The 14,838-nt window shown below is 35.4% G+C and overlaps 1 protein-coding gene across 1 annotated transcript in view; it reads right to left on the minus strand.

Moving 5' to 3' along the window:
* ALG6 (ALG6 alpha-1,3-glucosyltransferase) overlaps positions 1–14,838 on the minus strand; it is a 32,131-nt gene that overhangs the window by 15,131 nt on the left and 2,162 nt on the right. The window contains exons 2-4 of the mRNA XM_087719556.1: positions 13,671–13,772; positions 10,046–10,130; positions 6,807–6,896 (exon numbers count right to left, since the gene is read on the minus strand). Coding sequence (XP_087575682.1) covers positions 6,807–6,896; positions 10,046–10,130; positions 13,671–13,772 — 277 coding nt within the window. The remainder of the gene's footprint in view (positions 1–6,806; positions 6,897–10,045; positions 10,131–13,670; positions 13,773–14,838) is intronic.

The following is a 14,838-nucleotide window of genomic DNA, read 5'->3' on the forward strand; positions in this document are numbered from 1 at the left end:
AAAACATCTTATAAAAGTTCTCTCTCAGGTTTTGGGCTTGTTTTTACATTTCTTACCCATATCTTTTCCCATGTATCCAGCATTATTGGTTCTTCAAAATTTTGTGCCCACTTTATCATACAGTCTTTAACTAATTCTGTTTCAGAATCCATTTCTATTAATACATTATATAGCCTTTTTATATGCATTTGACTTTGATCCCTGATTTATTGTAATAGATTGTCCTCATCTTGTGTAATACCAATTTTCTGATCTTTTTGCCATCTGGCCTGCAACTGTCCATACTGAAACCATGTTTGAATTACCTTTTCTTCTTTTAGTACATTCAAGGGTTTTAACTGTAATACACCTCTTTCTATAGTAAGAAGCTGTCTGTATGTAGTTACATCCTGTTTTTATGCTATACTTATGTTCTCTATTGCATGTCTGGGAATTGCCCACATAGGTATCTGTTGTGGCTCGGCCGGAGCCTTTGGAACTGCTATCAGACTCTGACAGGGAGGGGCCCTATGAGTCAGGCCTGGAGGAGGCGGAGAGCCCTACACAGAGTTCTGACTCCGAGTAGGGCTCAGAGAGACTAATTGGTCTCCAGGTAATGACTGAGCCTTGTAGCAGTGAGAGAGGTTGACACAGAAACCTCCTGTGAGTTTTTTTGAGATGCACGCAGGAGAAGGGCTGGCCGACGTAAGGAACAATTGAGGACTCATAGGAGATGATAACGAGCAGCTGTGGCTCGTTAGGATCTCCTCCTGCAGATAAAAGACTGATGGTGCCACCCCTGGTTGCAGAAGTCAACGTTCTGTTTCTGTTCTAGTCAAGCTCTCCGTTTGTGTGCAACCATTGAGAAAAAGCACTTGGATAAGTGACTTGATTTATATAATCCTGTTTTGTAGAAGTTTATGAGTGAGGACTTTTGCCAGAGCATTTATCTGTGTTTATTTTGGGCTCGCAGCCAGCAAGAGCCGGGACTGATAAAAACATTCCTTTGCACGTTCTGTTTGGCTTTAGTTTTTTGAACGGACAAGATGGGGGGTCAGAACAGGTATCTTATCATTTAATTTATGTTGATATTTTTTCCAGACACGCAATAGAACATTCCTTAATATATGACTTTTGAAAGTCTTATCCACCTTCTTGTCGTATATCAAATAGGCATGCCAGTCGTATATCAAATCATGCCCCTCGATTGAATTAATCCAATCACTAATTATTGATAAAACTACTGCTTCATAGTATAGTTTTAAATTTGGCATTTTCAAGCCTCCTCTCTCACATACATCTTGCATAATTTTAAGTTTTATTCTCGGTTTCTTCCCTGCCCAAACAAATTTGTTAATGCCCTTCTGCCATTCCAGCAAGTTTGCATCTTTTTTAAGTATTGGTATCATTTGAAAAAGAAATAAGAACTTAGGCAAGACATTCATTTTCACTGCTGCTATTCTTCCCAACAAAGACAATTGTAGTTTTTCCCAATTTTTCATCTCTACCTGTATTTTATGCCATAATGGTTCATAATTATATTTATATAGCTTCCCATTTGAAGTTGTAATGTAAACTCCTAAGTATTTAACCTTATTAACTATCTCACATCCTGTTATTCTTTCTAATTCTTCCCTTTGATTAGTGTTCATATTTTTAACTAGCATCTTTGTTTTCACTAGATTTATTTTAAACCCAGATACTTGGCCATATTGATTAATCATATTCATTAAAACCTTAGTAGATTTCCCTAGTTGGGTTAAAGTTATAACCAAGTCGTCCGCAAATGCTTGTAATCTATATTCGTGATGCCTAATCTTAATTCCCTGTAAATCTTCTGACCCCCGTATTTTATTCAGCAATAACTCCAAGGTTATAATAAACAATAATGGTGATAAGGGGCAAGCCTGTCTTGTACCTTTCTCGGTTTTAAAAGATTCTGTTAAACTCCCATTGACTATAATTTGTGCTGTTTGTTCATGATATATTGCCTTGATTGCTTGTAAAAAATACTCTCCAATTTGCATCTTTTGCATTGTTTTCATTAAAAATTGCCAATTAACTCGATCAAATGCTTTCTCTGCATCTAGAAATATAAGCGCTGCAGGGACTTGGTTATTCTTTCCCAGATACTCCAATATATTAACAATTTGTCTTACATTACTTCTCATTTGTCTCCCTTGTATAAAACCAATTTGATCATTGTGAATCAGTTGCTGAGTAACCACCATCAACCTATTTGCTAGTATTTTAGCAAAGATTTTATGATCTGTATTGAGTAATGATATAGGCCTATAATTTTTTGGCTGAGTAAGGTCTTGATCTTCTTTGGGTATCAAGGATATAAAAGCTGTTATCCAAGATGGAGGTACCTTCCCTTCCATTTGGATTTTGTTAAATAATTCCTTAAGAAGTTCTACCATTACTAATTGTAAATTTTTATAGTAAACCGCTGTCAAATCATCTGTGCCCGGTGCTTTCCCCGCCTTTAACTGTTTAATTACCTGGAGGATTTCCCCCGAGGTTATTGTTTGGTTCAATCTCTCCCTATGCTCATCCTTAACTATAGGTATTTTTTCTTTGTCCACGTATCTATCTATATCTAAGCCTTGTATTTTGTCACCCTTGTACAATCCTGTGAAAAATTAAAGGAAGACTTTTTGGATCATGTCCTGTTGATAAATTTCTTTACCTTTGTAATATATATTTTTGTATGTTATGAGATTTTTGTTTCTTCCTAGTCATGTATGCTAACCATCTACCTAGCTTATTTGCATTGCAAAAGGTATTATGTTTAGCATATAACAAATTAGTAGCCACCTGATCAGAGATCAGCATATTGAATTGCGCTCGTAATAAGGCAATTGCCTCTTTTATCTTCTTGTCTCCTGGGTTTGATATTAACTCCTGCTCTTTCTGCTCAATCTCTTCCTCTAGTTCCTTTCTTTTTCCCCCCGTCTATGTCTGTGTAACTTATTTAAATTTATGAGGACTCCTCTCATATAAGCTTTGCTTGTATCCCAAATCATTTCCATAGATGTACCCTTATTCATATTAAAAACAAAATATTCTCTCAGCAATTTTTTACATTCATTGACATTTCTCTCATATCTAAATAAATTTTCGTTTAGCCTCCAACCCCTTTTAGATTCCTTCCCATATTCCAATTCCATCCAAACTGGGTTATGATCTGTTAAGGCTCTGGAACATACCTTTGTCTTCTTTACCTTGGAAAGCAAATCATTTGTGGTCAATATAAAATCAATCCTAGAGAAAGATTGTCTATCAGAAAAGAATGTAAAGTCCTGTTCTTTAGCATTCCTTTCTCGCCAGATATCTCTAAGCTCAAAATCATCCATCATATCAAAAAAGGACTTAGGTAATTTCGCACGTGTTTGAATATTTTGCGAAAGACCCTTCTTATCTTTCTTGGTATCCAAAACTCCATTCCAGTCACCCATTAGTATGCAGGATCAATAGTCCCACTGTATTAACTTGGTATGGAGCATCTTGTAAAATTTATCTTGTTGTTGATTGGGAGCGTATACTCCTATTAAAAGTATCTTTTTCCCTTCTAGTAATAGTTCTATTGCGATATATCTTCCTTGAGAGTCTGCTTCAATTAGATCAGCTTTCATATCCTTTCTTAGGTATATAACTATACCGTTTTTCTTCTCTGGGGCGGAGGCTACAAAGTATTGTCCAAGTCTTGCGTTTATCAAATATTTCTGGTCATTTGTTCTAATATGTGTTTCTTGCAGGCAAATTATATCATTCTTAAACTGTTTCAAATAATGGTTTGTTTTCTTCCTTTTCTGCGGTGAGTTTAAGCCATTGATGTTCCAGGTTAAGAATTTAGTTATCATCTTTAGCTCCCTGAAGCTTTTTAAGAGCCATCTTGAAATCCTGTAGTTTGGTTTTCAGCCTAGCTCCTCCCATCGCTTCTGAGCTGAAATCAGTGGCTTCCTTAGCCACTACGTAAGCTTGTTGCAGAGCTTGTTGTTTCTTTAATTCTTGTTCCATATGTCTAGTAACCACTCGGGTTTGTCTTTGCTCCTTGACTCCTTCTAGTTCCACCAGCTGGGTCTGAACTTGGTCCACCTGCAATGATCCTTGAGTATCTTGCTGTCCTGTCTGTCCTTCTTGCTCCCTTTGTCTGGGTCCTGGAGATGGGGGGTGACCAGCTTTTAGTACATTGCTGTAAAAATCTCTAGCCTTCCAAACTGAGTTAAGACAATATCTTTGACCCAAGTAGTTGACCACTAATCCGGCTGGAACTTCCCATCTGAACTGTAACTGACGGTTCTCAAGTTCCTCCACTAGAAATGCAGTCTTTTCTGGATCTCAACATTTTGGGTGGGATTTCCTTCAAAACTGTCACATCCTGACCCGCAACCTGCAACTTGGTTTTGTAAGACTCTTGTAGTATCAAATTCCTCACATCCCTTGTGGCAAAATACACTACAATGTCTCTTGGGAGTTGTTTCTTTCTAGCAATCCATGAATTAACACGATATATCTTGTCTATTTGCCAGTCAAAGTCCCCGCCCAACCAGCCCATCAGTTGGTCAAAGGCTTCAGAAAAAATCTCCTTCAGATTTTCTTGGTTTTTTTCTTTAAGGCCCCTTATTCTGAGGGCAAATTCCATCTGCATGTACTGGAGCATTGTGATTTCATTTTCTGCATCGTAAATCTTGCCTTGGACCGCATCCATTTTAGTTTCCAGATTAATATTGGACTCATTAACATTTTCCACTTTTTCCTCCATTACAGATACATAGCCTGATAAGCATTTAAAGGCTTCTAAAATATCTTCTCTGATTTGTTGATTATGAATCTGCACCATCCCCAACACTTCTTCCGAAATCTCCTTGAAAGCAACAGAAATCTTTTCCTGCATTTTAATTTCAATCACGGTTGCATGGTCTTTTAAAGCATCATTTAAAACTCTTTGCAATATTTCTTGAGTCAAAGGTTCTCCAGCAGGAGGAGGGTGTTGGGGGGGGGCAGCAAAGACTGTAATTTAGTTGTCGGAGCAGGAGAACTCCCTGCACTCTTGGAAGTTATAGTTGTTTTAGTCTGCTTTAAAGCCATTTCCTCAGTTAATCTTATCTTGCACCCAATTAATAAGTCCAGACAGACCGCTTGTTCCAATTATTACTCTAATAAATCACTGCTGATTTAGTGATCTTTAAGTAATTTTTAACTCTGTGGTAGTTTATAACATTACAGCACAACCCCGCCTTCAAAGCTCTTCGGCGCCATCTTTTTCTTTCTGCCACGTAGTTTAATAGAAGGAATTTTTAGAAAAATTGAGTTAAGGTCTGTTAATACATACAATTGGAAGTTCTCCGGTATTCCTCTGCCTGTCTTGGATTCAGGTATAAATCAATCATTGAACAAGGGGTGGACGCATGTCTTTGTTTCTTCAAAAAGGCAGAAAGAGTCCCGGACGCAGAGTTTGCTGAGTTGCAGGGGGGTTCACACCTTCCACTCCCCAGATTTATCTCCTGGGGGAGGTTAGTGGAGCACTTCCCAAGCCCAGCTGCTCACCCCTCCTTCTTTGCCCGAAGAAGAGGTAATCAATCTGTCAAACAGCTGATGAATGCTGTTTAGACAGCTTAACGCAATCTCAGGGCTGGAACTGCTGAAAAAATCAGTTCTTCAGACGACACGTCCAAACCGGAAGTCCCTCTTGATATTTTTAATTTCAATTCCTGTCACCACAAGGCAGTGTAACCACCTACAATAGAACTGCAGTTTTAAAAATCTAGAGAGACCGTCCATTCCTGAAGCAGAATATAAGAAATAAAATCTAAAGTCTCTTCTGTCCTTTAGCACAAGATTTCTGTCATTTTTAAACTTTAAAGTAATATCTCTTCAAAGCTGCTTCTCAATTGGTCTCTGCAAACTAAAAACATAGATGCATATTGATCACTGTGAACAAATGTTGTTTTTATCTTGCTACAGATTAAAACAGGGAAATCCCACTTAAAGCCTATCCTTATTACCATGATATTGATACTGATAATAATCATTTATCAAACTTGTGTGCCACCCAACTCTCAACAACTTTGCGTAGCTTGTGATAGTAGATTGCATGATCATAGTTGTAAAGCATCTTAATGAAAAATGCCTTGGCCATTTACAATAATATAAAATCAAATACAGTCTTTGTAAACATAGGATACATGTATCTATATAACTGGACAAAAATAATTAGATGTTTACACTGAATACATAAATCCTGGGCTATATATAAGATCTATTTGCAATGTATAATCTACACTGTGTCTCATCTGTAACAATTTTGGTATATGGATAGTACTTTCATGTAGTTTGTTAGCAAAATATGAAATAATGTGAATGCTTTAACTAATATATTATAAAATAAACTGTACGGAGGTGGGCACTTGCAACCCACAATTGCCTCCTGCATCCAAAGCATAGTCTCTAGAATTCTTCAAAGTAGCTGGAATGTCGCTTTTGGGAAAATTTGGAGGATTTATATTGAAGGGCTTTCCCTAATTTAGAGGAGATAGAATTTAAGGAACAAAATAGACATTAAGTCCCTGCAACTACAAATATGGAAATCATTTCTTGATGTGACTCCAATCCAGTGATCTGGGAATTCAAACATTGTATATAACGTCTATATCCAATCATTTTCCTGATTCTCCATCACATTAAAAAAAAATCTTATTAGAGATGTTAATCTCTGATATACCACAGAACACTTATGGATATAAATAACTTCTGAATTAGCGTATTTTGTTTTCTTTTTAAAGAATTATGTTAAACAATTGGCTATATAATAATTAACTTACACATAAGCACACAGAAGACTGTGATAAGCAGTAAGAGGTGGGTAGTCAAGGCCCCAATATTGTAAATTATTGTCACTGGTGTTAAAATACCTGAAAGACAAAGTGAAATTCAAAATAAATATACATGTTTAGCATATTATAGGGACAATATCTCTTTTATTTTCTTATATAAATCTAAAGCTATTTTGTGACAGCTTCTGAGAAAGTAAGCTTTTTTCTCCACCACCACCTCCAAATGATCTTTGGATATTTTTCTGAATAAGTGTTTCTTAAATAATAGTCTGCAGAATGATAATGGAAATAAAATATGGTTTTTATATTAAGTGTATGTAATTGTATAAGATGCCACAGTGGCTTTAAAACCTTCAATATAGGTATAAGATTTCACAGATGTTTTCTAGTCTTCAATATAGGTTTTCCTATATTTAGGAAAAACCAAGATCTAATTCTATTGCTTTCACTGGAAGAAACACACAAACATCCGAAATAAAAATGAATGATTGACTGCTTTTGTCAGTACACAAACTGCTGCCATTAGAAGAAAAAACTGCTCTATTTCAAACGTGTTCAGATGGTACTGTTGTTTTATAGAAGGATGAGCTTTTGAAAATTACAGTAATTGCACCTTAACAAAACGTAACAAAATTATTGACTCTACAGAATTTGAACAAAATAAGTGACAAGCAACTCAAATCTGCTCAAGACATTAATAGTAACAAATTCAACTGGTCCTCTAAATCCTCTAGAGAACAATACAAAAGTGCAAAAGCAAAGAATGCTCATTTGGTATGAGTCTTCTGTACTGTACATTTGAGTGGAGAATAATCAGAATTTAGACACATCTTCAAGTTGAAAGACTTCAGAAGATTTTATGCCATGAAAATAAAAATTACAAAAATAAGATATCAGAACCTTTAAGTCTGTGTGAAACAGAGTGACTAGTATTTTATAATTGCCAGGGGCAAGTCCTTAGTTTTTCCAGTCTATCCAGTCAAATGCAGCCAGTTTCTGACATTTATTGCAATAAATGATATTTCTTGAATACCTTATAAGCAGCCTGAAGTATCTTATGAACAATTCATGATAAATCATATTTCTTAAAGCTGCATCTCTACCCTTTTATCCCACTATTTAAATTGTCTCACACCAAGATAGTTTTAACTTCTTCATTACACTATTAATATTCTGCGTTTTACTTGTTAATATCTCATTTATTCATCCAGCATTGCCCTCTAATTCAGTCTTAGACTCCATTAGAAAAGGTTCGTGCATACTGATGAAGAGAAGGCTAAGAAATTCCATATTTCTAACTAGCAATAAGGAAGAAAAGATGCTGTCAAGATTGTCTTTGATAAATATATGCATGGACTCCAAAGCAAGATAGGGAAGGCAGAAAGATTTAAATTCATGCCTCTGGCTCAGGAAAACCACATATAGGAAAACTACATACAAATCACATTTCTAGTTTATTGCCCACCTTTTTAATATACTTTGCTTCTGAACAAAGGAGGAAAACGTGAAGTACATGCAATATCACTTGTGTATATATGCATAGTGTTATCACTGTACAGTAGCTCTTCAAAGGCAAAGACTTTGGGGGAACCAACTTTCTAGAAATGCCAAGTTGCACGTAGCATAATGAATCACAAAATATTTGATGCTGTTGCAAAACAAAGCTAATATAAAATTGCTTCCAAATATACTTTCGATACTGCTATATCCCGTTATTCAGCAATACATGAAGGAAAATTCTAATTATCCAAGAGTAAACTAGTGGAAAGGATTCAATAATTGTAATTGTATGTTTTGATGGCAGATAAGTGCACTTTCACTGGTTCTCATTCCCTTACTTGTAAATTCTTATACTTATTAATCTTTTGGAACTGAACAATCTTCTCTCTTCATCAAACCCAATTTGCCTATCATTTAAACATATTATTTATTATTAAGTATAAATATAATTTACACAAAAACATTTCTCTTTATTCTATATTGAAGCCTTATACTGAGACAATACATTAGCCCATTAGCTTCTAGACTATGTGCTCTAGTAAGCAACAAACTCCAAATTTATTAGTCTTAGCACTATTGTTTTGACTGTGGAAAGGAAATGTTGAGTCTGAGTCTTCAGAAATTAAAATAATACATTTAATAAACATTAGTCTTTAGAATATCAAAATAATAAATTTAATAAACATCAGCTGTGCACATTTTGAAAATGTTATGAGAGCGCAGCATCTTTTGCTATTCATTAAAATGGTCCAGCTTTCTTTAGAATTTTGTGTGAGCCTGAAAAAGGTGTATTCGCTTTAGAAGAGCTGAATTGTTAAGAGTTAACTGACTCTTAAGCAATCGCACTTTCAACTTTGAAATAGAAGTTCGAAAAAGAGGGGCTACCGGCTGTGCTTGCATTGCTGCAATGTCCAAACCGCAGCACCTTTCCACTCATTTGCAAAACAGGTGTAGCTTAATAAGCAAAAAGAAAAAGTGGGGGAAGGACAGAACTTCTATATCACTGTTTCTTTTTATATTTCTGAATGGTTTATTACATCTGGAAGATAAGGAAAATATTGACAATGGGCTTTCTTCTTCAGGCAGACTCTTCCCTTAGCACACCCTCCCAATCATTATCTGTCCTGAATCATAATCTTCCCTTATCCAAGATATGTTGAGAGAAAAGGCAAATACTTATTACTAGTTTTTCCTAACTATAGCTTCAATGCTTCATCTTTCTCTCTGGTGCTTTGCTCATCTAATGGGTAAACAGCATTTTTCTCCTCTTTTCAGATTCCAATCAAACTAGGTTTTTTAAAGAGAAGCAACAGCACAGAAGAGGCATGTACTTCTATTCAAAGGCAGAGCATAATATAGAGACATCAGATAATAAATCCAAAGATGAGAAACCAATGCTTTCTGCTTCAACTACACATTTTAGAAATGGAATTTCTAAACTGTATTTCTATAACACTTGCAAACCCATTTAATATTTTGATTAATCTGTCTAAGCATTGTATATATAGATACTTAATATGATCATAATGACATCTTTTGAGATAAATCTGAACAGACATAATATAATATATTGGATCTGAAAAATAATTGCATTCCTATAATACTATTTTGGATATCACGTTGAAGAAAAGTGATCTTATTTCTACGTAATTATGTTCAAAGCTATATGGTCCAGCTAAGATCCCCCCCCCCTCCAGCCTATTGTCTAAAATGAAATAAAGACATACCAGTGTTTGACTGGCAGGTTATAAGTAATCTCTTGCCAGTGTCTTTGAGCTTCATAGTCTCCATACATAGGTGCTTTTCCTGCACCTAAAACACAAAAGGAAGAAAATATGAGATATGTTTGTGTACTTATTTGTTAAACTATATGCTATCCATTGTTATGATTCTACTAGTGTTTTTATTAAATGCTTGAGAAATAAATGTTTTCTATTCTAAATGTGTGTCCATGTTAAACAGAAAATATTTCTAATTCTTTCAAATACAAAAATAAAACAGTATTGATATTCTTCCGTCTGAAACATACACTCATACATGATACTATACATGCAGAATCCATCTTCAATGTTTCTTAATGTAGCACCCCATCTGCCATTTCACAGACTCCTCTGACCAATAGCTTGCAATATATAGCTTGATCTTCTGATCTTCAAGAAAAAGAATTGGGGTGCCACAGGACCGCAAAAAGCCCTATATCAAAGACCTTCTCTAATCACCATTTTTGGACCTAACACCTAATACTTGGTATCCTCAAAAATATGGTCCTACTCAGTGGTGGATTCCAGATCCTGTTGCAATAGGATGCTGCAACGGGGCCCGGTGTCTACCACGTGAATGTGTGCATCATGCGTGTAGCGCACACATTCATACTTACTGCCCACAACGCTCCAGCTGCTCGGCTGAGCGTCACGCAGGCGCCATATGTTCTGTGCGGGTAAGCCCCGATTGACTCAAATAGCAGTAAGGAGAGCAGGTGTGCAGGTGGCCCCTCCAGAGCACCGTACCAGAACGGTACCTGGTGCTCCCAGCAGGCACCGGTATGCCCATACCGGAGCGTAGCCCACGACTGGTCCTACTGCATACCTCCATCCATGTACAATGAAGGAGATAAGTCACTTTCATTTTCTTTAAGCTTTATACACTTTATACACTTTCATTTTCTTTAAGCTTTGTAATGCTTGAGTCAAATGTTATGCTTGAGTCAAATTCAGCTTGAAGTTGGTACCAATTTTATATGTAGCAAATTAGGTTCCATTTTGCTCAATTCTACTTGCTATTCTCTCAGCTATTCTCTTGAATAGGCTTCTTTTTAAACAAGATATAAGATATATGAAACAGTGTATTTGTTATAGCATCCAAGTAAATATCATATATACAATTATTCATTTCTTGTCTCCTGATTAACTAATGAAAGCACATATATATTTCAGCTAACACACTATAACTACATAAATTGAAAAGTTTCTTTTAAATCTAGGAAAGACTTTTATCATTCTTTCATATAATTTACTTTTTGATAGTTCATACATGCAAGAAGAGAAGGGTAATATTTGTCCCTTTGTAAAATGTGGACAAGTTCCACCAGAAATGAACTTCTGGAGCAACTAAATATCATTATTGCCTGAGCATAGGCAGAGGACTATTGCCTTGCCTTGCTTTTAGTAAAGAATTACTTTAATGCAGATAAACATATACACATATAATTCTTTTTGGGTGGAGATTGGGAGAAAAAGCTACCAATCATAACAATTTGAAGTTATTATTAAACAGATGCAGATCTTCAAAATATCATACCAGTATTACTTTATTGTAGTGATTGGAGCCCACGCCTTCTGAATAAGGTCCCTAAGTATAAAGTACAAATTATAATCCACCTACCCCATTAGTTAAATACCAGCATATTCTAACCAGCTGCCTAAACTAATATACATAGACAATAAACAGTGCTATTAACTTATACAGACCTAAGTGTCTGAATGAATGGTTGCAGGTTGAAGATTACTTGTACTACGCATTTGTTCACACTAGATTTTATCAATGAGTTACTTTAAGAATAATATATTATTCTATCTTATTATAGATAGTTCTCATTTAGCTACTGCCTCATGCAGTTATTGTATACCCTTAACTGAAGACTGGTACACTCTTTCTATCTGGGATGGTTGTCCTCCTCCACCAAGTGTCCAGCTTTCAGAAGAAGCACATGGAGTGGTAAGGGAGGAAAGAGGCAACTGACTACCCAGTAAATCAGCTAAATCAACCTTGCCTGGTGAGCAATAGGGAGACACATGTCAGATCACCCTCACATCTGCCTCATATAGCAGCTATTCATCATTACAATCGTGATGAAAAGTGACCAATTCTCACAGTCCTCATAAGTATATAAAGCAAAGGAAAGCTGAAGTAAGTTCATAAGCATAATCACTCAGTGACCACTTCACTTAACAACTGAGTTGCCAGTTCCAACTGTGATCACTAAATAAGTACAAGGGAGAAATAACTTTAGCAAGTCTTTTTATTTATTTTACTGGTACTCTGAGCATAAGAAATATTTTTTACTGAAGTATTTTAATACCACAACTTTCGGTTTTTATTCTGGAAATGTCTACTATTGCAAGTCTTAATAACGTTTCCAGTTTAAAAGATGATTACCATAAAATGGATAGTGTCTGAAGAACAGAAATATATTCAGGTGTTTAAAATATGTGATTAGAATCAGTAGAATAGGAGAGAAGAGCTGTCTTTACTAAGCCCGTTGCCACTAGAAATACTGAGAAAATTCTACCCTATAAGCATAGCATCCCAACAGTAGATTTAAAACTATGATTCAATAGGCTAAATATATAGAAATGAATCCCCCCCCCCCACTTCCCTTCCTTCAATCTTTGATTTTAGCATATGGACAATGGCATAAATAGATTTATTGAATAAATAAAGTCAGCAAGTCTATGGAAATTCTCAGTCATCCGGGTCATGATTGTCCCAAAGGTGCTTTTTCAAGAGGCAACTGGACTTTCTGGTTTTTCTTTGAAGACTTTTGCTTCTCATCCAAGAAGCTTCTTCAGCTTCTTGGAAGCTTTTTCAGCTTCTTGGATGAGAAGTGAAACATCTTCAAAGAAAAATCAGAAAGTCCAGTTGCCTCTTGAAAAAGCACCTTTGGGACAAGGTCAACATGTATGAGTTTACTTTCTTCTTCACATGTTTTGAACCATATTAAAGATAAAACAATTAGAACAGGGGAGGGGGGAATAGGCAGAAAGCCATACAGTACTTGACCTCTCAATTGTATGACTGACAGACACAATTTAAAGTGTAGGAGAGATAAGATCAGCACAAAACTAAACCTGCTTTAATTTAAATTTCATTAAACTTAAATGCATCAAATATTTTATTATTATTGTTGTTGTTGTTGTTGTTGTTGTTGTTGTTGTATTTTTACATAAAACAGTTTAGCTAAGTGCTTCCTGGACTTAACCTTATGTAAGTACTAACACAATAATGAAATACTAGATTAGATTAGTCATATGAAGATCATTTTTAGATCAGTTAAGAATGATCTAAATTTTATAAGATGCTCAAATAATACCGCATTTGTTTATTTCAAACAGATATTAAACATAGAATGCTCAGGATATAACTGAATAATATTGAAGGATGAGCAAAGATAAGATAGATATTTTTGTTCATATAATTATGCTGATATTTGCAGTTCTATAAAAATACAAAATAGTTGCTCATATATCATATATTTTGTACAACAATCCCATATTAAGATTTCCCACTATCATACTCTGAACTTTTAAAGAAAATTATCTCCATACACTAGCTCAAAGTCTGAATGTGTATTACCTGAATAAGGACCAAGTGATACAGTCCATCGAGCAATAAGTCCAAGTAACACAGTAATTGTGATTAAGCTCCATTTTTCCATAGCTGGTCTTCCGTCCAGACCTGGAAATAAGAACAATTATATTACACACTATTTTACATTAATTTAGTCCTAATATATTACCATAATAAAACCATTTCTCTATAATATGCACAACTCTGTTTCAAAAGGCAGCAATCCAATGTGGGCTTTTTATAATATTATTACGGGGAAAAGAAAACCAGTGAAAACAAAGAGCAAATTTCAGCATAGTATCAGGGGGCTATTCTGCAACAGCCAGAAACGCTATTGAAAGAATCATAGCAATAGTACTTAGACTTATATGCCACTCCATAGTGCAATAAGATCATTCTTTCCTTTCTCCCCTTCTTTCCTTTCCCTATCCCCTATCCTATCCTTTTCTTTCCTGATGCAAAACTGCCTAGTAAGAAAAGAGAGCCATTCCTGATTTACCAGGCTGCCAACTGGGTCTCTCAGACTTAATTGCAAAAACACTTGAAAGCCAGTCTATGCCATATGGGAGCTACCATAGTTCACCCTAACTGGCTTCTGTAAGACTGAAATGGGCAATGGAGATAGCCAATTTTGTGCTGATTTTAGTTATCTGCTGGTTCAAAGGCAGATGAATATCATTTTAACCAAGTCATAGAAAAAGGGCCATATTAAACACAGATTAACCAAAGCAATGTATTTTAGAAACTCTGCCAATATAGTTAATTTGTGATTTAGTGTATAATATGAAACCAGAAAATTGGGTTGAATAAACCAATGTCAAGTATACCTTGGGTACACAATTAAACCAAAGTATCTATTTCAAAATATGATAGACCTAAACCATATTACAGTTTATCATTCCATATTAAACCTAGTAATTGTCACCTGAAAATTGTGGTATAGCAGCTTGCATGAATCCAGTCACTAATTTTTATTAAAGCAACCTTCTCCAGTCAGGAATCATGCACATTGATAGTCCCATCAATCCCACTCGCCATACCAACGGTTAAATGCATGTAATGCAAACTACTCAACCACTTGTTAACTATGTAATTATTATAGGATTCAGTTTGTAGAAATGCAGAAAACAGTATGCATTGAAGAATGCATGAAAATAAATGGAATTATTAACAA

The sequence above is a fragment of the Thamnophis sirtalis genome, unplaced genomic scaffold (genome assembly GCF_051295495.1).
Source record: "Thamnophis sirtalis isolate CommonGarterSnake01/CBP01778 unplaced genomic scaffold, rThaSir2_p1.2 scaffold_7, whole genome shotgun sequence".
NCBI classification, from domain to species: domain Eukaryota; kingdom Metazoa; phylum Chordata; class Lepidosauria; order Squamata; family Natricidae; genus Thamnophis; species Thamnophis sirtalis.